This window comes from Grammomys surdaster, unplaced genomic scaffold (assembly GCF_004785775.1).
Source record: "Grammomys surdaster isolate TR1022 unplaced genomic scaffold, NIH_TR_1.0 168, whole genome shotgun sequence".
NCBI classification, from domain to species: Eukaryota; Metazoa; Chordata; class Mammalia; order Rodentia; family Muridae; genus Grammomys; species Grammomys surdaster.
The window spans coordinates 4,728,322-4,753,883 of record NW_021604616.1 but is presented as its reverse complement, the minus strand read 5'-3'; the positions used below and the strand labels follow the sequence as shown (position 1 = coordinate 4,753,883).

Genomic DNA, 25,562 nt, shown 5'->3' with positions numbered 1-25,562 from the left:
TTGTTTTTAAAATAAGGAACAAGTGGTAGTCTTTTGCTAAGGGCACAGCCAAAGGAAAGTCAGGACTTGGCCCAAGGCTGGGTTTTGGGAAGATTCTTCTTCGGGGTCCTGAAGGTCTAGTTTCCTCCCGCAGCCCTCCTAGATGGACCTCCACCGGTTCAGAACCAGGAGGCCACAAGGTGCACCACGCAGAGGGAGAGGGAGGACCGGAACAAGGACAGGGAGCAAGCCCGGCCATAGCTAAGGAAAGAGAGCTTGTGGCCTGCCGGCCAGGGACGCCGCGCGCTCTCACGGTGGGGGCGTGGCTTCCGCCGGCGCGGCCCCGCCCCTCGAGCGCCGGACGGTCACGTGACGACCGCGCGCGCCCCCGTCCGCTGCGGGTTCCGAAGCGGAGGAGAAAAGACTGCGAGGTGGCTGCGGCGGCGGCCGAGAGGTGGGCGCCGGGTGGGACCGGTGAGGAGCGCGGGGGTCCGTGGGCTGCGGGCCTCGGCAGGGACGCTGCGGCTTCGTTGGCTGCGGGGCGGCGCTCGGAGTCCGCGGCGGGCGGCGGCGGGTCGGGGGCCGGTAGGACAGGGACGCCCTTGGCCAGCGCGGCCCGGACGAGCGCGCGGAGGGAGGCCGAGCTGGCGCAGCCCGGACCGTGACGGGCGCGGCCCCGGCCATTACTGCGCAGACAGGCCGGGCTGCGGGCAGCGCCAGCGGGCTCGACCGGGCCTCAGTCGGCCACGGGCTGCATGCTGTCTTCCGCCTGCCCTACTGCCGCCGCCGCTGCTGCCGTGCCTCTAGGTCTTGCCCAGCGCCCTGAATCGTCCCCTCCTTGCGCTGGCGGAAGCCGCCGAGCGTTCTTGTTTTGATGGCTCCCAAAACCCGAAACCACCCTGAGGTGTTGGAATATGAGTTGGGCCTCCCAAGCCGGGTGCATCTTGAGAGCCTCGGCTGTGGCTTTGTTCTGGTTGCTGGATGCGGAGTTCTCTCCCTTACCCTCCAGCCGATCTGAGAGCATACGGAATCCCCATTGTTGTCGATGTCTTATTTTCCTGGACTTTTTTTTTTTTTTTTTTTAAGAGAAAGGGCTGTGTGACATTGTTTTTGAGGATGTGGAAATGGAACCGTCCTCTAATTAGGTAAGATGTTCCCCACTGTAAGTTAGCACACGCATTCTGACAACTACATTTTGTCTTTTCTCAGGGTGCTCTTTAAGTTTTTCACAAGTTTTCAGCGTTTTGTTTTCTTTTTACAACATGGAAATACTAGAGAAGTTAGGGAAGAAGAAAGCAAAAAGAACATAGAAAAAGGCTTCGTTGTTCTTTGATTGACATTTCAGGTGCCAGGGTGTGTTCACTCTCTTTCGAGTGTGTGTGTGTGTATGTGTGTGTTGGTTTGCAAACTGGATGTGCACCTGGAGCTTGGGCATTGAAAGGCATGTATTGTCACACAATTTGAATGCGTAGAACATAACAGTAAATGATCTGTATTAGACTTTTTAAAGGACATATTATACTAAAGAACAAATGAAGAAAACGACCCACACAGACTAGTAGTTATAGCGTGTAAAGAGTCTGGGAGCTGTAAAAACACATGAAAATAGGTCAAGTAAGTCTCATTTTAGAGAAAACTCAAGAGTAACTGCTAAACAAAAGATGGAGTTTTGGATGTGTTTGCTTGGGTCTTGGATATCATAGAGTTAAACACTCGGGTTTATTTATTATTTGTTATTATAATTACATTTATTTATTTATTTGTTTATTTATTTATTTATTTATTTATTGGCCTGTGTAATGTGGGCAGAATGAAAACCCTGGCACTTAAAACATTTGAAGGGTTCTGTTTTATGCTGTTTAAGAACTGCGTAGAGTTGTAGTCATGGGGAAATGTCCCAAATAACTGGTAATTTAATATGAGGAATGCAAAAATAAATGATTTTTTTTTTTTTGTAGGAGACATGTCAGGTGGTAAAGTACCACTTTTGAAGTGTTTGGGTTTTTGCCTTGTTTTGTTTTTGTTTTTTGAATCCAAGATAATTCCTTGACTTGGAAGAAGAAAATAATAGGAAGAACTTTTTCATATCCATCTATTTAAAACATCTTTTCTGTTATCTATATATGAGTTTGAAGGATTTAACAAATTTTCCTGTCAGTATTAGAGATGGAAGATACCAAATCTTTTCTGCCCCCTTGCCTGGTGGCCTTCTTGATCACAGAGTGTGAATGTGAGTGACTGCTGGGTGATTAGACAGTCTCTCTGAGCATAGACACTATGTTTACACTGGTCCTCGGCTTCCTTTGCTTTTCTTGTACACTCTCATTTACCTTTCTAGTGAGTTAGTACAAGGCCCGTTGCTAAAGGCCTGTTAATGAAAACGTTTAGAGTTGTCGAATTACAGAGGGGACAGCGAAGTAAAGGTCACTCATCCAGTTAATAAGATGACTTTCTTAGTTACAGAATGTTTGCCGGCCTGAAACACTGAGTTAATGAAATAGATACAAAGCCCACTTTGGAGAGAAGGAATTTAAAGGACTGAAACAGAAGAGAGTCATAGGATGCTGCTTGTTAAGGCCAGTCGTACACAAGACAAAAAGATCCCTCAAAAGTATGGAACCCCACTTATCTGAAGTGAGTTTTGACAGAATACTTGTTCCCAAGCTTAACTTTAAAAAGCTGATTTGATGATGAAATACAAAAATTGAAACATTGTAGCAGGTACATACTTGTGAATTTGGGGATCTTTCTTAAGAAATTTTAAGATGTATTTGTTAAATCCCACCAGACTCCTACTCTTTTCTTGTGTTTATAATAGATAAATACGGAAGTAAACATATATGCATAGTGAGGTTTGAAGTTGTCCCCCTATCATAAATTTCCTATATAATATATTCTGTTTGAGTAACTCTTATTTCATTACACCTTAAGTTTAAATGAGAAAAGCAGAAAATGTTCAAGTGTATACAATTTGACATTTATATTTTATTCATATTGTGATATGTTCATCTTTTTCTTTGATTTGTCTTTTTTTAAAAGAGCCAATATTTTAATCAAGTTTATTATCTAGGGACAATGGACTTTAAAAAAGTTTGGCTGGCTTAAAATTAATCCTAATTATTTACATTATTTATCCTAATATTAATCCTAAGTATTTACATTAGTCATTAACAATGTATTCAAATAATTATAATTTGAATTTCTTCAGTGGTTACAATTTTAAAGTAATAAGATATGACTATCTTCAGTTTTTTTTAAATATAGCTGGATGGATAAAGATCTAAACGTATTTATATAAAATCAGTCTTTCACTTTTCCCTCCATAATTGCTAAAGAACCTTGTTTGTTTTCATGATACTTTATTCATTTGTATTGAATTTGCTATAATTTAAAAAATCATTGTAGGAGGACTTGCATATATTTGAATTGTATATGTTTGCTAAATTATTTCTAGCACTTAGGTTAGCATCGCCCCTCTTTAAAAAAATCCTCTTTTGAGTAAAATAAAAACATCTTTTTTGGCTTGAAATGCATCTTGTTTGAAATAATGTGAAAATTATTTGTTGGCGTCTTCATCTGACCTCTGAGTGTTATGACATATACTCCCTGGTTTTTTTGCCTTTTGATATTGTAGTTTGCAAGATTGTAGTTGATGGATCAGTTTGTCACCTAAACCTATCACAACACAGTATATACAAGTTTGTTTGTTTGTTTGATCTGTATTTAGCATGTAGTTCAGTTATTCTGTTTAGCAAGTAACAGTTTGTCAGCTTCATGTTTTAAAGGAGGTGTGTTAATACATAAGACATTGTAGATCCACTTTGGTGGAGATGGTAGACTCCTGGAGTACTGAGTACTAAGCAGGTCTGAGTTGTGCAGAATATAAAGTATATATGACTCCAGAGTATACACACACAAATGTATCTTAGTAATGATTTTATAATGGATACATATTAAAGTCATAATATTGTAGGTACACTGAGTTATGTAAAATACACTTTAAAATTAATTTAACCTGTTTTTCTTATTAGCCTTAATGTAACTAGTAAAACATTTGAAATTAAATACTGGCTTATTATAAGATAATGTTAGTTTTTCTCAAGAAAAAGGTTTCTTTGTGGTACTTTCTTTTTCTTTCTTTTCTTCCTTCCTTTTTTTATGACTATGTATGTGTGTGTGTGTTGGTGTGTGTTGAGGTTAAAGCCTCAAGCTGGCCTAGAACTCCTGACAAACTCCCTGCTTTTGCCTCTCCAGTGCTAGGACTGTTTTGTTTTTCTTTTTGTTTGGCTGGTTTTTTTTCTTCAAATTCAAGATGTATACTTGAATTTGAACCCCATCTTAAAGTATCACTAGCTTCTAGACTTTCAGTAAGCCATATACCTTCTGAGCTTGATGTGCCTTCTTTGTAAATTGTATAGTCCCAATTTCAGTGCTGTTTTGAGTATTCAATGGCTGAACTGATCACCAGTGCTTCCCTGACTTCACTGGGCACGTAAGTAGTTAGGAGATCTCACTCTAGTCTGAGATTCAGAATGTCTTTTCCAAGGAACCTTCTGGTGGTGCTGATGCTGCTGGTCCTCTGAGACCTAGATTTCTGTAGGCATTTTAGTTCATCTTTCTTCCCCTAAATTTTACTATCCATTTTTCTCAATTTTGAAAATTCTGTGAGCTATAGAAATTCGAAAAGTCACCATAACCTGCAAGGTTTAGAAAATATGTGTACTGTGCTCTCATAGAGATACTATGGAGGTGCTATTTACATTTGTAAAGTTATTCTATTCCCATTTAGCTGGAGCCAGGCTTGTTGATGGAATACTTTGACAAAGTTTGTCTATGAGAGCCAAAGACTTTGAAAATGAATGCATAACTAGAGTAAAACAATTGTAAGGATGCACTGAATAAATAATGATAGTATTTGAGTTTATTGTATTATTAACATTCTTTGGAGGAAGAAATAAAATCAATAGCTTAAAAATTTGTGAAAAGAATTTCTAAGAGTTTTTTTTTTTTAAGGACAAATATAGAGTATAAAAGGTGTATCAGGCAAAGTAAATGTATTTTAACCATGTTTTGAAAAGATATTTTAGTTCATGAGAAATCATATGGGGATGTTCCTTGTGGTCCCTTAGGAAGCTTTTTTTTTCTTTTTAACTGCTAGCCATAAGTACAGTAGATAGGTGTGGTAAGGTGAATGTGTTCTCTTAAAGACAGGATAGGATTGGAGAAAGAAAGAAAGTGGCCTTGTTCTATTAGATTCTTGCTGGTGTTTACTGAGTTTTGCTAGTTCTAAAGGTGTCCAAATGCAGGTGTTCTTAAAGATTTATATGGTTATTTTCTTGCTTCTGTTTACTTTGATCTTTTAAGTACAAACCAGTTGTAGTGATAAAATATTTATGGACAAGATAGGTAAGTGAATAGGCAGGAACAGTTGTTATTTATTAAAGAGAAACAATATGTAAGTAAATGCATCGAAGAGGGAGAGAATTTAAAATAGCAACTATTTTTTCTCTGTATTTCAATGGGAGGAAAAGGCACCTTTCCTACTTCTAAGCAATGATCTGCCAAAATTTTTATAAGAAATGTGTGACCAAATTTTACAGGCAAAATTTCATCATCCAATTACCTATTCTTGGGTTTTCATTTGCATTCTGGACAGTCCTTAAGTAGTCATTAGCCAGGTGAATTTTGTGCTTGCTAACAGGTAGAAAGATGGCAGATTCCAGAGCTGTAGCTGTAGTGCTCAGTTATGTTGTAGGTTCTTTAAAGGATTCTGTAATTTTATATGTGTGGTAGTTTCTAGAAGAGTGCCTTCTCAGAAGAAACTCAAGTATTTTATGTGACTTAGGTATCGTGGTATTTAAACAAACCAGTTGAAATCAACACAAATCAATTGGCAGTTTACCAGCCATTTAAAGACATAACATTTGTCATGTCCTCACGATTCTGTGAAAAAGTAAGTGCATAAATTAATAATGTCAATACTTGTAAGTTATATAATAGAAAAATATATAAAATACAGGAGAGGGAAATAGTTTGAGTGACCATTCCTGTGCAGTGCAGTGAACATCATTGGGCATTTTATAAGCTGTAAATGAGGAAGACTTTTAAAGGCAGGAGGATATACAGAGTTATCAAGAGCTCTTTAGAGAATTGAGTACTTTGGTATAACTTTGGTATTAATGTGAAAGGCTGGTTGCCAAGGATAAATAAGAGGGACTTATTTATTTAGGGTTCAGAGACCTAAAGCCTTTGTTTTCCTAAAGAAGGAGTTTGCCTTTCTTGAATAGACTGGAAAACTAAAATTTGGTTTCTAGTTTAGAAGGACCATGATCCAATTTTTCCAATGTATTACTCAGAGACTTCATGAATAAATTTAAGGCTGGTTACATAATAGTACATAGGAAATTCCCAGACCATTCAGTATAGAAGATGACAGGATTTGGTGTGACAGTATGTAGGGCCAGAGAACGTAATGATAGCTTCTTCTCTTTTTCTCTGACCATTACTTGGTTAAGGCTTGGAAACTGAAATGGCACACTGCAAGATTCAGCAGAGGTAGGTGTTTATGTAGACCAAAGAGGAGATGAAAACAGAGGTTTTGTTAGGGAAGAACTTTCAGATGATTCTAGATTGGTCAGGAAAGGAAATGACATCAGGAACTATATAAAGGAAAGAAGATGGGGAAGTGGCCAGACGTTTCCATAACTAAAGAGCAGGTGTGGAAATGAGGAATGTTCTGGAAGGGCCAGCACTTGTGGTCTGAGAATGAGATTGGGGTTTTGTTTTGATGAAAATGCCAAGTGGTGCTGTATTGCTGAGAGGAAGTAAAGTTATTTGAACTTAGGAGTTCAGAAGTTGAAAATAATGGACAGTTTTATGTCTTTTAGACCCATTTCATCAGTGTCTCTAGCCTAGAATCTACAGTGGGAGGGCCCCAAAATGCATACTTTTAAGAAGCTACATACTTGTTTCTAGTAAATGAATATTGGAATATGGTTTAAGGACTGAGAAGCTGGCTCTTCAGTCTCAAGGACAATTAAGTGTGGGGTTGTTAGCAGACAGCATGAAAAGGATGATACGCCCTGAGATGATGAAGTCAGCACAGCCAGTGATAGAGTCTCAGAGGAAGCCATGTTGAGACAGTAGAATGTTTCCCCTCTGACCTGCAGATGGCATTGTGAGAAAATGGGCAGCGTCTGTTTTGAGTAGGCTGTGGGAGGGACTTGCACTGATAATCTTGTGTGATACCACTCAGCTTTTTCCACACCACAAAGGCAGGGTGTAAAAGGTGTTAGGAAGAGTAGAATAGCAGCCATGATATCTAAAGCCAGAGTAAACTGAAACACATTTACTTTCAGAAATGCTGTTTAGCCAGTTACTTAGAAAATTCTTTGGCCTTGAAAGATTGTTGTTCTGTTACACATTTGGTGGGGAAAGCTGGCTTCTATTTAGAGGCCACAGTTGCTACATTTACTTTTAGCTATCAGAATCTTAGATAGGTTAGCCAACTCTGAGAGGCTTATGGAACTGAAACAGGATCCACATCTCTCCTCTTAGATTTACTTACTGTGCGGTTGATCAGTTCTTTAGTGATCATGTGCATAATGTCAAAGTAAGTTTTACATGGAATGATGTGCCTCTAGAAGTAGGCACAGCACGGGAAGGAATAGTATATGACCACAACTAGAAGCTGATGGTGCTTTTTGATTACCTGGACAGGAGGTAGCTTGAGAAAAAGTTGCCTTAAAGGTAGTAAAATAAATAGCAGCATCCATTAGTTAATGTGCTAATTGCACCTGTGCAGGAAGGCAGAGACGCTGACTCAGTATTAAGAATGGGCTAGTAACATATTGTTGCCACTTTGACTGGGTTCATACAGAACTTTATTGTTTTATTTAAAATATGTGTTGTAGTAGAATTGTAAGAAACAAGACATACTCTTTAACCGTTTGTAAATAATACACTCAATATAGCTAATTTTATTAACAATGTTGGATAGTCATCCTTCCTATGTATTTCTGGAAATATTACATATTCCAGACAGAAACTATGTACTTTTGAAGCAGGAGCCTCCCTGTTCTCTCTTCTTTCTGGTTTCTGATAACCCTTAAGTTAGTCTCTTTGAAGTTATCTGTTCATACAGAGCTAAATATATTACTTCTCCCTTTGTGTCTGGCTCCTTTGACTTTAGTAACATGTTTTCAGGTTGCATCTATATTGGACTAGCTTCATTCTTTTGTTCTGAATACTGCAATGCATGTTTCCTTTATCCATTCATCTGCAAAGAGACACCTGTGTTCATCTTTCCATTGTAATTCTGTTATGAACTTTGGTGTATGAAAGTCTGAGTCCTAGTTTTTGTTTGTTTGTTTGTTTGTTTTGTTTGTATTGAATTGCTGAGATGTATAATACTTATCAGAGATCCCCAGGGATGACATCATACTACACTTCTGCTAGCAGTCACTAACGGTCTAGTTTTACTACATCCTCAGCCACATGTATTTTCATTCTGTAAAACTTGCTGTGGGTCTGCTTTACATTTTCCTGATGACTAACAAGACTGAATAAATACCTTTACGTGTGCTCTTTCTTCTGAAAAAAGAATTCTCAAGCCTGTTTATTTATTTACTTTTTCAATGAGCTTAAGAGTTTTTTAAGTAGTCTGAAAATTCTTGATTTTCAAAAATGTCCTTCCTTTCTATAAATTTTTTTCTTTATAAGGTCTAATTTATATATTCTTTTGTTCTCTATGCTATTGGTGTTATGTGTTCCAATGGTGCTATGTGTTCCAGTGCTTGAAGAGTTTGCATTCTATTGGCTTCTAACATTTTAAGGATTTGATGATAATAATTTGGCCACTGATCCACTTTGACTTAAGTTTTCGATGTTGTGTGAAGTGTGGCTTGATTTGGTTGCTTATCTAAATCGGGTTGTTCCAATATTTACTGAGGAAATACTCTTTCCCTATTGAATGGGCTTGATACACTTTCCCAAAGATCATTTGGCTATATAATATGTTTATTTCTCCATTTGGTGAAGATTTATTTACATGTCTTTATGTGTATGTGTTTATATAAGTGTATGTATCACATACATGTAACACTCTATGGAGGCCAAAAGAGGGCATTAAATTTCATATAATTGACAGTATAGGTTGTGAGCTATCGTGTGTGTGCTGAGAGACTCACCCCTCACTCCCCCAAACTAGGGACCTCTGCAGAAAAACAGTAAGTGCTCTTAACAGCTGAGCCATCTGTTTTCTTGATTCATAATTGTAGTTTATTAACGTATCTATGTATACTTCTAAGTATACCATAGTATCTTAGTATTTCAGATTTATAGTAAGTTATGGCATTGGAAGGTGGCAGTTGTTGAACTTCGCTCTTATTTTTCAAGATTCTTTGAGCTAATTCGATGTGAACTTAAGGACTAGCTTTTTTCTTTATGCAAAAAGGCGGTGAGATTTTAGTAGGAACCTATTCAGTCTTTAGACCACTCTGAGGAGCATTTGTCTTCTTGTGATCTCCAGGTTATGATTCGCTGGCTGACTTTTTTACTTACTCAGCCTGATTTTATTTATGTCATAAATATTTTATAATACTTAGAGAAGCTTTTGTTAAGTTAATCCAAAACTAATTTATTGCTTTCAATGGTCTTTTTCTTTAATTTCCATTTTGTTGATTACTATTACATAGGAACACACTACTGGTGTTTTGTTGTTGGTTGATTGCTTGAAGTGTGTGGGGTGTGTGTGTGTGTTTGTGTGTGACTTAACAATCTACAACATTACTGGACTTGGTTATTCAGCTTCTTCTCCTTATAGAGAAAATGGTTTCTTTTCTATCAGCAAAAGTGAGAAACGTATTTTAAATCTTATTCTGTTACTCTGTGAGGCCTTATCGTGTCTCCAGTCTAACTCATCTGCTAGGTCTTCCATTGCATCCTTATTCCTTGTCTTCAATTTTATTTTAATTTTAAAATAAAGATTGCCAGTCTATTTATTTAAAGGGTCAACTTAACTAATTCTGTTGATCTTAGTTTGTATAGGGATTACTATTGATACTGTTTTTCTTTTGCAGCACAGAGAATGAACCAGCAGTGCAAGAGAAAACACTACAAATTAGCTGACAGCTGGTAAAGAAGATGCTTTATTTTTGTAGCCAGTGCCTGTGGGATCTGTGATGGAAAAGTAAGTATAGCCTCTAGAGCATCACAGTTTTGCCAAAGCTCCAATGGAGTAAGATAAATGCAGAGAAAATGCTTGCGTTTACTTTTAATTGTGCAAAATGAAATTTTATTGACTTACCAGTTCTTTATAGAGAAAGTAGTCCTATGCATACTACATGATTACAGTATAGATTTGTAAGTTTCCTCCTTATAGGGATGCTATTATAAGTCTAAAAAGCTCGAGGCCTGTGTTTTCTACCTTTGCTTTGCATAGTAATTTACTTAAATAAAGGTAGGAGATTTCAGCTTTTATTAAAATGAGCTTTTATTGAGATTTCTGGAGTTTGGAACTAATTATTGAAAGTGTGTTTCATGAGATTTAAAAATTTTTTATACTGCTATGCTTGTGTTTAGATTTAGAAATTAGTACATCATTTTCATATCAATTGGTCTAATTTGTATTTTCATTAGTTGTGTTTTCCTGTCATTTAGGCTTTGTGTAATATGCCTGCAGGGGTTTGACAGCCTTGAACCTGATCATATTAAAGTTCATTATATTCATGAAATATTTCCTACAATCAACACCATAGTTTTAGATCTTGGGACTTTCAGTCTTGATCATTATAGTGTTCAGATTCCTGAACCTGAGGGACTTTTGAAGATACTATTTCACAGTCTCAAAGTTGGACACCGAAACTAGTTTGTTACCCCCTTTTTCAGTATAATAACTCTGCCATTAAATGTATCATTCTAAGTCAGTGCTGAAAATCAGATAAGCGAAAAATAGTCCCATAAGTCACTTTCTTTTAAATTGGAACCAGTGAATCTTGTATATTGTGTACTCTACACCCAACACACACATGACTGGAGATCACATTCAGGACCTTGGCCTTGTGCTTGTTAGGCAAACTCCCTACAGCCGAGGCAGATACCTCCTTCCCACCCATGTGTATGGTGTACGGGTGGGATTAATCTTGTATGTCTGTAGACCATGGTCGCCAGAGAACTTATGATAGCCTAGTAAATGAGATGAGACAAATATGTTACCAATTAAATGGTAGCGCAGGTGCCAATTTGAGATAACAGTAAGATGCTTTTGGAGCTGACAAAAAGAAATTAGTATCATGTAAAGGACTGAGAAGGAAGAGAACAAGAAAGGGGTACAAATGCCTATCATTCTGGTGCTTTAGAATAGTAAGAACTGATAGTATATATAAGAGTAGAGTGGAAGAAAGAGCCATCAGTTAAAGCAGCGAATGTTTATTTAATACTTAGTATATTACCAGGTGTCTGGTGTGTATTTTCCTTGGGTTGCTGAATTTAATCATTAAATGTTAAGAGTAGCCCTACCTATGTTGAAGAAGCAGAATTAGAGAAATTAAGTCATTTCTCTACAACTGTGTTTACCAAATTTCTCTAAGTATAATTGCTTGGGACACGTGTAGTTATATGTATAGTTAAGCCTTTGTATCTGACTTTGAGTGAAATGTATCATGCGGCCTTTATGTGAAATGTTTCAGCAAAGCCTTTGCTATGTTTGCCCTAATCAGTAGGCTGAGAATTTGGTTTGAGACTGTTTGAACCTTGAAGAAATGTTGTCACCCTAGAAAATCTGTACTTGGTACTATGTGAGAGCTTGCAGCTGCACAAATCTTGGTCCGAAGACCCTCCTAGCAAACCTGGAGTTCTTACTTTTGATTATGGCTAGCAAAGAGACTAAGATTTGGGTGGGACGTCTGCTCTCTTGGGCGGCAAGGGCAAGATAACTTTGGTATTTGGAACTTTTCCCAGCACTGATAAACATTGTATAATGTTTGAATAAAAGGACTGGGAGTGAGCTGGCTGGGGTCAGTCTTTTCCAAGGCTGAACCCCTCTGCTTCTTTGTGAAATAAAGTGTTAGCATTTTGGTGAGCTTCTCTTTATACTGTTGGCATCTATACCAACATCAATCAATGAACCCAAATCCAGACCCCTGGGTTCAGAAAGAGCACACTAGTTAATTCCTGTTGTCAGGCAAGTTTAGCAAGTGTTAACATAAAGAAAAACAGTATAACTAAGATTTTAACGGTTTCAGTGCAGTTTTATGCTTGGGAACTTCTATAGGATTATGTATACAGGAGGAAACTCTTAAAGGTTGAGAGATGACTAATAAGCATGCCTGAGCAGAGGAGAAGCCAGAGAGAGAGAAGACTAAAGTCTATTGGAAGGTTTGTTTTTTGTCCAAGGGGTAGCTAAGGGTCAGGAATTAAGTTCACAGGTTTTGGGATAAGAGGCAGACTCTTAAGTGAGTTGTGGGCAGGGGTTAGGTGAGCACTAAGAATGGTGATTTATCCAAGGTGGAGAGCAAACATATCCCAATATACAGGATTTAGGGAGCAGATAAGTTTGTCTTCCATCACATTAATGTTCGAGTGCCTAGAGAATTTTGAGGTGGAATTTTGGAATACTGAATCAGAAATACAGGTCTGAGGTGGAGCATTTCCAGATGTGAGGTGTGCCATACCCATGAGCTACTCAGAATACTGACCAAGCATATAAAGAATGCAACAGGGAATACCTGTAGAGTCTTGAAGGAGAACTGATATTGAAGAGGTTCTAGAGAAAAGGGAAAAAGAAACTTTTGAGATGAATTGAGAATGTGCTAAAGTCCAAATGAAAAGCGGTTTTCGAAGACTGGGTTCAAGTTATTAAAGTAAAGGAGGTCATTAGTTTTGAGTTGCTCGTCAAGAGTTCTAGAGGAGTTGGACCATGGTACTGATTACAAACCTAAGGGGTTAGTTTTACAAACGGCTGGCAGAACCCATCCTGAACCAGGAGTAAATGACAGTACGGCAAAGAGCATGCACAGCTGTTTGCCGATGATTCTTTGGCTGTACAGTTGATCAGTGATAACAGGAGTCAGAGTGTTTCCTAACTAGGAGGGTGAGGAAATCTCATAACCCTCTTTGGCACAGTAGGAACTAAAGATGTCCTGGCTAAGTTCTGGGAACAAACTCAGTAGTCTCTGACAGTGAAAGCAGAGTCAGTGAGGAGCTTTGCAGCCTAATTTAGGGGTTTCTGCTTTACTTTGCTTTGGCTGACATCCCTCTTGCCTATTGTGGAGATGTCTGTTTGCTGTTTTCCTGTGAGCATCCTTGAATTTTGTGCAAGCTGCTTACGATTTGAAGTGTTGGGTAACCAGAGGTTTTGTACCTGTTTTTTCTGCTCTTGCTACTCATTTCCATGTTTTTAACCACTATGTATGTATTTGCTGACTCGTAACCAGATGCTTATACATATGGACCAATTTTATAACCTTTTAAATAAGGTTTCATCACATTCTTAATAAGACTGTGACCTAAAAATTGTTTAAGACCTATTAGCAGTGAGAATAACTGTCTGAACTCATTAAGAGAGGGTATGTTTTTGCATACTTCTTACAAAGTACATGTTATACATTTAATGTGTCCCCTCCCTACAGGTAACCACTTCCTTCCTTGTTCTCCGTGGTGTTCTTGTGCTCAGCTCATAAAGTGTTTGCTGTATAAATGTAAGGACCATAGTTCAGATCCTTGGCACCCACAAAAATGCTGGGTGGGTAAGATTGTAATTTCAGCACTTGGAAGGCAGAGACTACATGCCCAGAGCAAGCTGGCTAGGCAGACTAGCCATAATGGTGACCTGTAGTTTTGTTCACAGATACTGCCTCAATGAGAAGATGGAAATCAATTGAAAAAGACTCCTGAAGTCAACCTTGGGTCTGTACGTGCACAAGACCATATACACGAGTTCATATGTGTGCACGCCACACACACACAGGCAAAAAAAGAAATTTTTTTGAGACCCTAACAAAAGGTGTACATGTCAAAAAAAAAGTGTACATGTCAGTTTATTTGGGTTAGGCAAGGAGAGATACATGTGTTGATTATAGAGGAGTTAACAAGCATATGCTTATACTTATAAATCTTGTTTCAAAGTAGATCTTTGAAAGTATCACAAAGTAATGTGAAGCTCCTGGAGTGAGAAATACATTAAGTTGTATTCGCTTAATTTATTTTGAATGAGTTAGAAGTTACACTTTCCTGATTTCTATAACATAAAATTTCTGGAAAGGGGCTTGATAATGTCATTAAGGGTTGAAAAATAATATATAGATTAAGCATTTCTGTCATTACTTTCCATAGGTACTGTGTGTGTCCTTTCCTCGAGTCCAGTCTAATTTACAAATTAGTATAATTTGAACATGTGTCTTTTGAAAAACCAGTGCTATAGGAAAAGGCAGAATAACAGTATCTAAGATTGAAAGGCAAAGGATATTCTTCAGTTTTGAAAGTGTAAGCACTTTTATTGGCTATCCCTTTACAGCCTCTGGACCTAGTCTGGAGTGGTCTTGGAGAAAACGCACAAGTTCTTAACATAGTTAAGTTTGGAATGGTCTGGGTTTAGCATGGCAGGATGAAATAGTAAAAGCATCACTCATTTAAATAGCAGTTGATTCATGATTTCTAATCTCTGGGATTGTCACTTCCATTCTTCAATCTTCGTTCCTGTCTCTAGTCAGCTGTTTTCTTTTTATCTGTGGTTTAATATCTATGGAATAAGAATTAAGTCGTGCTTCTTCAGCTTAGTAAAATAAGGCTTATGATTTGTTTTCAGTCTGACTTCTATCTCCTCGATCTTTTGATTCAGGACTTTGTTTGCCTGAAATCTCCACCATCCAGGCCCCCACCTGCCCATCTCAAACTTCCTTATGTCTAGATATGGGAGCTTAATCAAAATAAAAAATGTGTTTTACAATATGTGTGCTCATGGGTTTGCTTTTTTAAAAAGTGTTCTGTTTTAGCAAACATTTGCAAGGTCATGTGGGAATACATAGATCATTCTGGAGGGAGTCCACAGGATGGCTCGATGCCTGACAGGAGGAAATCTTGATAGATAACATGGCAGCCAGACCATTTAAGGATCCTAAGAGAGTCTGGATTATCCTAACATCAGCCTGTTGAGGAAGGAATGTGGCTGAATTAAAAGGCGTATGTGGTGATGTAGTCATGTGGGTGATGACTTGTGAAAGGTAGAATGAGTATTACATGGTTTGAGCAGATAGAGGATGATATTAATATGACTTACTGATGTTTCGAGTGTGTTGAGGTATAAGTACAGTTTAGGAGTTAAATTACTGGCTTGAGTAAACATCTAGAAATGTCACCTGATTACTAATTAAAACGAGGGCAGCAAATCACTGTTGTCTGGAGTTATAATTTGAAGAACCTAGCTGTTTTCCTACTCCTCTTCATACTGATTCTGAAGTGAACTTGGAGTAGATTTCATGTTTTCAAACGTTTGCATTTAATTCTTAGTATTTAAGATATGGTATATATGCTTTGGTTTATTTTTGCTGTTTAGCCTAATAACTATACTTTTCATTGGTTCCTACATCAACATACAACTACAAATGAAGCCAGGCGGTGGTGGCGTACGCCTTTAATCCCAGCAATCGGGAGGCAGAGGCAGGCGGATTTCTGAGTTCGAGGCCAGCCTGGTCTACAGAGTGAGTTCCAGGACAGTCAGGACTACACAGAGAAACCCTGTCTCAAAAAACAAACAAACAAAAAAAAACCCAAACAAACAACTAGAAATGAAAAAAAGTTGTTTTATGTAGATTGAGTTTTTGTTTTCTTTCACTTTACTACCCTTGTTTTTTGCAATAAGAGAATTATATAGCCCAGGCCAATTTTGAATTTGGTGGTCTCTTCATTTTTTGTAGCATGTGGTTTATATGGAATGAGCTTACTGAGTATTTTCTGAACTAGTGAATTAAAATATAAGAAAAGTTTAAATCTGATTTCAATTTTTTTCTTCTCATTTCCATAGGATGGCTGGCTGTGGTGAAATTGATCACTCAATAAATATGCTTCCTACAAATAAGAAGGCGAATGAGTCCTGTTCTAATACTGCACCTTCTCTAACAGTTCCCGAGTGTGCCATTTGTCTTCAGACATGTGTTCATCCAGTCAGTCTGCCCTGTAAGCATGTTTTCTGTTATCTGTGTGTAAAGGGCGCCTCATGGCTTGGGAAGCGATGTGCTCTTTGTCGACAAGAGATCCCTGAGGATTTTCTTGACAAGCCAACCTTGTTGTCACCCGAAGAACTTAAGGCTGCCAGCAGAGGAAATGGTGAATATGCGTGGTATTATGAAGGAAGGAATGGGTGGTGGCAGTATGACGAGCGCACTAGTCGGGAGCTAGAAGATGCGTTTTCCAAAGGTAAAAAGAACACAGAAATGTTAATTGCTGGATTTCTGTATGTTGCTGATCTCGAGAACATGGTTCAATATAGGAGAAATGAACATGGACGTCGCAGGAAGATTAAGCGAGATATAATAGATATACCAAAGAAGGGGGTAGCTGGACTTAGGCTGGACTGTGACACCACTCCTGTAAACCTAGCAAGAGAGAGTTCTGCTGATGGTGCGGACAGTGGATCAGCACAGACTGCAGCTTCTGTTCAGCTTCCAGTGCCATCTTCTACAAGGCCCCTGACATCAGTTGATGGTCAGTTAACCAGCCCCGTAACACCGTCCCCTGATGCAGGTGCTTCTTTGGAAGACTCTTTTGCTCATTTACAACTCAGTGGAGACAGCATAGCTGAAAGGAGTCATAGAGGTGAAGGAGAAGAAGATCATGAATCACCATCTTCTGGAAGAGTACCAGATACCTCCGTTGAAGAAACAGAATCAGATGCCAGTAGTGATAGTGAGGATGCCCCTGTGGTGGTTGCACAGCACTCCTTGACCCAACAGAGACTTTTGGTTTCAAGTGCAAACCAGACAGTAGCTGACCGGTCTGACCGATCAGTTGCAGGGGGTGGGACCATGAGTGTCAATGTCAGATCCAGAAGGCCTGATGGACAGTGCACAGTGACAGAGGTTTAAACAAATGTCTTCAGCACCACACTCAAGGGTAAAATGGATACCTGTAAATTTCTGCCCACATAACATTATACTCATCCTTAGTAGTGCATTGTGGGAGTTGGGGTGGGAAGGGGTATGGGAAGGACAGACCTGAAATTAAAATGTCTAACATGCCTCTGCTGAAATTTATTTAATGTGAGGAATTGGGGTGTTGATAGTTGAGAGCTGTTAAGTATAACACAGTTTTCTTGACATCTGTTTACTTTATAGTGTATTTTTTTAAGTCTTTAGTTCTTTTGGCTAGTGTGTCCCTGTGCATTAATGGTCCTCATCTGACTCTTGCACTACCTTATTTTTCTGCATGGATTGGTATAAAATCTTCACTAAAATTTGGCACCTGTGAGATATTTGATATCATAAGCAGGAAGCTTAATGTCGAAAATAGAAGTGAATTTGGGATTTAAAAATAGATGACTAACAACTACTTTCTAGTTGGTCTTACTGAGATAGAAATGTAAAGCTGCAGCTAATAAGTTTCAGAATCTGTAACACACTTCATGGTGTTCCTTTCCATAAGATTTGCTGTCTTGTCCTTGTACTCTGAGGTTTACCTTAGTCTGCATTTTTCTTTTTGATTAAAAAAAATTTATAATTTAATAAATACTAGAGTTTATCAGAAATAATTTGTTTCTTGTTTGAGTTTGGAAAAGGGATGGGGGCACTTTGCTATTTGTGGCTAAAGAGCTTTTTAAAAGGTTTGAATTGATTGTAATCTATTCAAACTGTCCCTTATTCAGAAGTAAGTCTGATTCCTTCAGAAGAGAATATGGAAAGAGAAGCTATCAATGGGTACTGTGTTTGGAATAAACAGATGTGGAAAAAGATCCAAAGACTGTGAGATTTAAATTTCTCAAGCAGTTAATAATATTAATTTACATTTCCTTTACCAGTCTCTATCAGTTCCATTACTGTCTGGGCTACACAGAGAACTTACAAGCATAGTGTTATAGATCCAATAAGCCTACTTTATATGGCTTGGCCAGGTAGGAAGTACTGACGAACACAGAATTGTCAATATGTCTTGGAGAAAACACGTCTGTCTATGTTTCCTTTAAAAAGTGGGATCCCGTGTTTACATACTTCTAAATTCCTTGTATTAGGAGTATCAAGTTAATGGAGTGCTAAAACAACAAGAACGTCATTACTTTGAGTGTCTTTTACCTCTTGTTGAGACTGGTTAGAAGTTAATTCTTACACAGTTTTTAATAAGTGAATTCTGAAGTAGACATAAAGTCTGAGTTATATGTTTATACTAAATTTAGTTATAAAAAGATAGCCACACAAAAATTAAAGTTAGGTACTACTCAAAATAAATCTGGTGAAAATGAAAAGGATGCTTCATGAATCTTTAATAGTTTCAATTAAAAAACCCTATCGACATTACTGTTTTACTGTTAACTTGAAAATTCTAGGGACCAATACAATGCTACTCTGTATAGCCAGTCGGTGCTCAGTAGAGTGGCTTTCACTGTTCAGTACGTCTTTTAAAATAGAAGACAGTTGAAAAGACCAACAAAAGCTCCAAAACCAGAGGCAAAGATGCACCTTTTTTTTCTTTAAATGAAGAACCATTTCCCATCAGAATCCAAGGTGTACAGAGTACGCACACACACAGACAAACACACAAACCCTAATATTTCCCACATGCCTCTAATTTCTCCCAGCTTTTTGCTTCATATGAAAGATTTACTAAGGTCCTTTAAGTTTGTTTTTAATTTTGCTTTTTTAAATTATTTCAACTTAAGAAAGACTGAAACAGCCAAAAATAGCAGTAATAACAAGCATTTGGGAGGCGGTCGCAGGAAGGTCAGAAATTCAAGACTACCCTTGGCTACATAGCAAGTTTAAGACCCTCTCTTAAAGGTTAACTTAGTAAGTTTGTCACAAAATATAAGCCCAGGCTAAGAATTACTACAGGAATGTAGAAATTGGTAGAAGTGTTAAACGTTAAGAAAGACAGACAACAGAGCACTGAGTTGAAGTGTGGAGAACGCCACCCAAACCAAATCTGCATCAAAGCGTCTTCGGATGATTAGTTCTGCTGATTTCTAGTATCCTTTCCCCTCCATGCATGCTCTCACTGCAGCTTCACTTGCAGGACACTTGCATTTCAAAACCTATTTAGTATGTTTTCCTTTCTTAGCAATAGCCTCTAAATTTGCAGGTCCACCCCACAGTGTTTCCAAAACATCTCGTTCATTCTGTAATGCCTCCTCTAAATACAATTCTCGGCCAGAACAGACAGATTTTTTTAAACCCCTAATGACTTGTGGAGGTCCACTGACAAATTGCTCCAGCCACTTTTGTGCCTGTTCTAGAGCCGTAGCTTCATCTGAGGACTGTAAGACCTCGTCAGCCAGGCCTATATTTAAAGCTTCCTTGGAATCCAGTTTGAGAGTCCCACTTAACACTTTGAGAGTTTGTCTGCTGCCAATGATTTCAACCAGCCGGCTGGCACCACCCCAGCTTGGAACTATACCCATCTCCTTGTGGACAAATCTGATCACACTTTCTTCAGTCATTAACCTGTAAAAACAAAAAGAAAAAAACTAACTACACGCACATACTAGAACCATAGAGTAGTCAATGTTCCTGGTCTCACAGGAAATCACTTATCTTTTTAGGCAGACATAAAAATGTTGGAAAAATGTCCCAGCTAGAATTTAACTTAACATATAACTATTCAACAAACACTTGCTTTTAAAAGTAACATTTTTGTTTCAAATTTTCTAAACTCTGATAAGAACTCAGCCTCTCATTTAAGGAACTTTATGTTGCCAAATTCTCAAAGTAACTGTGACATAAATACTCTCATTTTTATGGTTGAAAAAACTTGCAAGGAAGTCTAATAGCTCGTCCAAAGTCATACAGCTTTAGTTAACACCAGGATTTGACCCCTAGATAGTTGGCTTCAGTGTCTGGATGCGTATCTCATGGCACAAGTCAAAGCTAGACCAATGCAGAAGCAGGAGTGACCATAAGAAAGATGGCAGTAGCTTGGATTGACAGTAAGTTCCCATAGGAGTTATACCCAACTAGTGTTTTTATGGATAGCGCAGTTCATAAAGAGAATAACTGATGGATGTAGAAAGAAGCTTCACATCTAGTTACTTGTGTAACCAGGGTCCTGTAAAGTTCTAGTGTGTACATTATCTCTAGGATATCTGCAATGGTTTTGTTGTATGCAACAATGGAAGGCTTTTTTTTTTAATGTGTAAACCTAATTTGAACTAACTGTCATACTGAAATTCTAGTATTTTCCTAAGAATAGTCATTTTGAAAACTCAGTAAAAAAGAAGAGCTGAAGTGCCTTGCCTTCCAGCACATTGTACATTCAACTGTGGATGGCTTAGTTCTCAGAGTACCAAGTGTCTTACGCTGAAGCCTGACCTTGAATCATGAAACCCTGCAGTGGAGAATTCCTGCAAAAGCCTAGTAGCCCACTGGGAACCTTTGTCCTCAGAAGATGGATGTCCACCAGAAATGTGTCACAATGATGAGCAATTGCTTCTACAGTCAAGTACATGGAAATGGCTTCAGTAAATAGTTTTAAATGGGTATCAAGCAGAACAGTCTTCAACAAAAGGACCTGAATCTAATCCCATAATGGCAATCTGCCATAAATTTGGGATGGAATTAAATTTGTAAAATATAATGTCTAACAGTTGTGGAAACAAATATTTACTCCTCTTAAGTAGCATAATTACTTAAATATGCTGGTTTTTAAACCAAATTTTGGAGTTGACATGTGTTGGCTTAGCTATGACAACTGAGAAAATGATGATGTAAGGAGTAATCTTATTTGTAACTGAACATAAAAGTTAGTAAGACACTGCATGTTGGTACATCGTAGATAACATGGCACGAGCTCCACTGCTTCTAAGAAACCTAGGCAACCATCCTTACGTAGGTTTTGTTTCATCATTGTACAAGGTCACTTTTGTCAGTTTTTAAAGTTTTATCACATTTTTCATATGTGTGTGGGCACACATGCCATGCCATATGTATGGAGGTCAGTTGCTTCTCTCTTTTCACCACGTGAGTCTTGCGGATGGGACTTGGTTGGGTGGTCAGGCTTGGCAGGAAGTGCCTTTAGTCACCGAGCCAGACTCATGACCCCAAGTTTGCCCTTTTTGAATCCTATTTTACACCTAACAAATCCTCAAAAAATTCTTGTCAAAGCATGTACAATAATCTGACATATGTTAGATTTTTTTCATAAATTACATACCTATTATGCTTGTGTTGATGTACCCTTTAGTATGCACTAAACATAATTTTGAAAATCCACTGGTGTCTCAACAGTGACAGGTACATAGCACTTAGCAGAAAACCTTTTTACAAGATTCTTTATTAGCCTCACAAAGTTAAACTTTAAAATTTCAAGTCTTGGAAAACATAATTCAAGAGAAAATCATGGAATCAAATAAGATATATCTCAAAATAGAAACTGCTTCATCATCTTCTAGGATTAAGCAGTAATTCTAGAGTTCACATGCAGTTACCTAGTAGTAACTGAAATGTCTATTGCTAGGGAGAGTCTATGTACCCATAAAGACTTTAGCCCTTATAATTATAAAGACATAATATTCCACTTATAAAATCATTAAACTCCCTTTGACATAAAAGTTCTATGTGCCACTGACATAAAGCAACAAGGAGATGAAATTCATCAGATGTTAATACATTTCTTACAGCTATCTGGATGGAAGAGTTATAGCAAAAATTACCCATACTGGGCAGACTATTATTTTGTGTGTGCACAGGCACACATATACCACAGCATACCATGCAGGTCTCAAGACAATGTAAGGGAAATGTTTCTCCACCTTTGCCATGTGGGACCCAGAGATTGAACCCATGTGTCTTTACCTGCTCAGCCATCTCTGTGGCCGACTGGTACTTTTGACAGGGATGCAGATCTAATGCTGACCTAAGGAAAGAGTACTCTGTGTGCTTCCACTAGTTTCTGATGAGTTAACCCCAAGTTTCAGGGTTAGTAATCATATCCAAGAACATTTTTAAATGAATTTATTAACAAACTACTCAACAGGACGTGTTTTATAAAATATATACAAGAAAACCAGTATTAAGTGTTCACTGATGAAGAAAGGTATTGTGACCTGTGATAAAAGGCGAGTATGTATTGAACTAGAAGACTGCAGAGCTCTCCTGTGCAGTGCATGGAGCCACAGCCAGACTCTGGAGCTGGACCTCCTAACACAGTCTCTCTGGCTGCGCACTGCACCCCATAGAGTGCAGCCAAGGGACAGGACACACAGACAGAGGAAGAGGACTATCGTTATGTAAACCCTAAGCAGTTACTTGCCTTCTCTTGGCCTGAGTTTGCTTGTCTATAAAGCAGTTCTTGTACCACAGAACATTAGTTATCAAGTGTGTTCCTATATAATAAATACTTAGAGCATGCAGTTTCCAATTCCTTTATAAATAATATTTTAAAAATCTATGATACTCTACTATAATGTACTTTTACTTAGAAATATTAAAGCCTTATATATAATAAGCTTTGTGTATTAGCATTTGTTAAAATTTAGTAGAACTGTTAAACAAATTAGCACAGAAATGCTGTCTGTTGGAATTCTAAATTGTTTCCTTGTCTAATATTATATAATCTTTAATTCATTTAAAATTAGAACAACCAACTTTACAGTGTGAAACCCAGTATGGTAGTGGGCCACCTTTCAGTGATGATTACATGAATGGAGACCATAAGACAGACATATGGTTTTGTCTTACCAAATAAGGAAAAAGAACATTTTGTTTATCTAGACATGGGATTGAAGTAGAAGATTCAAACTGATTATGAAAGAAAAAAACAGACATTTATGCCTTTAAGGTTTCTTAAGGGAAACTAGGAAATATAGGTAACAACATAGACATTAAAAAAATGTATTGCATTTTGAAAGGTTAAGTGGAACAGGAGAGACAATGCATAACTACTATATTTCTGTGAAGTAAAGTTTGTTAAAAACTAGTATTAACTTGCTATTCATTTATCTGGGTTATTTCTCTAGCCTTCAGCCTTTATTCTCTTAGGAAGATTCACATGAAATGTCTGATTCAGGAGAATGTTTCTGACAGTTACATACACTAAATCTATTACCAGCTGGTGACTGAGGGGCTGGGGAAAGGGCTATTATTCATATTGTTATTCCATCTGCCAGAGTACTTTTTCCCTGGAAAGAGAGGAGCTGCTTGGGTGAAAATGTCAGCTGAATGAATTCCAAACAATTATCGAGGCTAAGAAAGTTAAGAATGTTAAAGGAGCCAAAATACATACTTTAAATAGGAACTTCCCTTTTGAGTGCAGTGCTATAAAAGCTTTTGATGTTTGCAGATATTCATGTAAATCACTGGGCACAAAGATGACTAGTAGGGCACTGGGAAAAGTATCAGCCAGTGTGACTTGTACTGAGGTACCACTTCGTTGTGACTGGAGCTAGTACTGAAGCATATTCAGCAGGCAGTCCTTTCTGGAGCCCGTTTAATACTGTAGCTGCTCTTAAATCCAGGATGATGATTTTCAAACTTCTATGGTAAGAATCTATATTTTTCTTCACTTAAACAAAAATTGTTTCTCTTATCTTCCCTTTCTCTACAGAAGGTAACACACCTAGCAACAGATCCTATATATAATTTACCTAAACATATATACCAACAAGAAAGTTGATTTAATGAAATATAGCTAAAAATTAAGACCAGTAATAAATATATCAATTTTAACTGTATACCGAAATAAGATTCCCAATATCACTACTCTATAGCAATTATTAAGTAAAATAAAAATTGCATTGAGTATAAGCCCATGTGATAGCATGGCAGAGGCTTTGATAACCTAGACAGCTACTAATGACTACTGGGCAGGTATCAGCATTGCACAGTTCAAAGGAATAGTTCACCTCTAAGCAGACAAAGTAGAATGGCATGAGATGCCACCAGTCCACTCAGAGGACCATGCAATTTGAAACTGAGAAACTATTTACTGCCGTAACTTTATATTTAAAATTTTTAGATTGTAGTTTGACTACAGGTAATTTGTAACAAAAAAGATGCAAAATCTTGGTAAGAGAAGGGATACTACTAGAAAAATTTTTAGGAATCAAAGACATGCATGTTTTGTAGATGGCTATACCCGGCTTACAGAGGTGCGAAAAAATGTTGCGCTAACTCTGGCATTATTTCCATAAAAGTGACTATGCTTTCACTGAAAAGCTATTTTAAAAACATATCAGGTACGTTACTGCATGTATCTGATAATCAAGACATAATCATGCATATCATAAAAAATATTCAGTAAGATTCTAATATGCATAAAACTCTAGAATGACACAGTATATCAATTATTAAGTAGTCTCTGATGGTCTTCTCTGATTTGTTTCTCTTATCCTAAATCCTAAGTATTCTAAATTATGAAGAGGAAAATTAATATGAAAGATGATACAAAGATCTAGTAAACACTTGAAGAAGAAAGAGCACCAGATACAACATCAAAGGATTTTTATTTTTATCAATGAGCACCTAAAAATTCTTAACTTGTAGTCCTATGGAAGAACATTAAGTATATTAGTACCTGTCTGCATATAGCTTAGAACTATTTAAACATGTTTTATGTTTATACAATTACATATTTGAATTATATACTCTAATGAATTATATACTCGTATCTCTGGGTAAAATAAGGGAAGCATTTAATCAATTTATACATAAAGCATTTCCTATTTAGTCTCACATCACCCATAAAGCCATGACTGCTTCCTCAAAGAACAAAACAGAGGCCCCTAATGCTGTCTGAAGTCAGGACAGCAGAGAGTGCTGTAACATGAAATAACCTTTTCTCTTTTTCCATTGCATCTATGAAGGTAAGGGTTTATTCTGGCTCAGTTTTTGAGGGTGCACTTTCTTATGACAAGGAAGGTATAACATTGGGAATGGGGGGGACTGCTCTGTACACTTAGGGACACTCAGGAAACAGCTCTAAGTCCTGGTGTTCTGCATGCATTGCCCCAGACCATAAAGTAGTGCCACTCACAGTAAAGGAGAATAGTCCCACTTCAATTCACCTAATTTACGTATTCCTCATGGATGTGTCCAATGGTTTGTCACTGAAGTACTCTAGATCCTGTCAGGCTGGCAATCAATGTAAACCAATATACTGAACCCAAATATTCATCCTGATGGAAATATAAACAACTGGCTTGCTAATTTACTTTCATTGTGTATATTTATTTAAATGATTGACTAAAGCAAAAATACAGCAATTGTGTTATTACAATGCATAGAAGCAAAATAAAGATAATACCCAAAGGGCAGGACACAAGAAATAAATGTATAGTATAATATAGTATTACTCCAATTAGTTTAGGATTTTGTGGAGTGCTGTGACCACTTTAAGATACATACTGTTAATTCAAAACTCATTCTCTCTGTCTCTGTCTCTCTCTCTCT

The 25,562-nt window shown here is 37.7% G+C and overlaps 2 protein-coding genes across 6 annotated transcripts in view; one reads left to right on the top strand and one right to left on the bottom strand.

Moving 5' to 3' along the window:
• The first annotated feature begins 361 nt into the window (after positions 1-361).
• On the top strand, positions 362-17,719 carry Rnf146 (ring finger protein 146). 3 transcript variants are annotated; one of them, XM_028766415.1, is made up of 4 exons: positions 394-433; positions 2,437-2,613; positions 10,059-10,168; positions 15,998-17,719. In XM_028766415.1, exons 3-4 carry the CDS (start codon positions 10,161-10,163, stop codon positions 17,055-17,057), a joined length of 1,068 nt encoding a protein of 355 aa, XP_028622248.1. In that variant the 5' UTR covers positions 394-433; positions 2,437-2,613; positions 10,059-10,160; the 3' UTR covers positions 17,058-17,719. The 3 variants fall into 3 exon arrangements, with proteins under 3 accessions (XP_028622246.1, XP_028622248.1, XP_028622245.1); XM_028766413.1 differs by lacking the exon at positions 2,437-2,613 and having other exon boundaries at positions 362-433; XM_028766412.1 differs by lacking the exons at positions 394-433; positions 2,437-2,613 and adding an exon at positions 1,066-1,124.
• A 709-nt stretch (positions 17,720-18,428) lies between these two features.
• The window catches only part of Echdc1 (ethylmalonyl-CoA decarboxylase 1), a 25,315-nt gene continuing 18,181 nt past the window's right edge, over positions 18,429-25,562 (bottom strand). For all 3 annotated transcript variants that reach the window (XM_028766418.1, XM_028766416.1, XM_028766417.1), the window contains exon 6: positions 18,429-19,622. In XM_028766418.1, the coding sequence (XP_028622251.1) occupies positions 19,214-19,622 (409 nt within the window). In that variant the 3' untranslated portion in view covers positions 18,429-19,213. The remainder of the gene's footprint in view (positions 19,623-25,562) is intronic.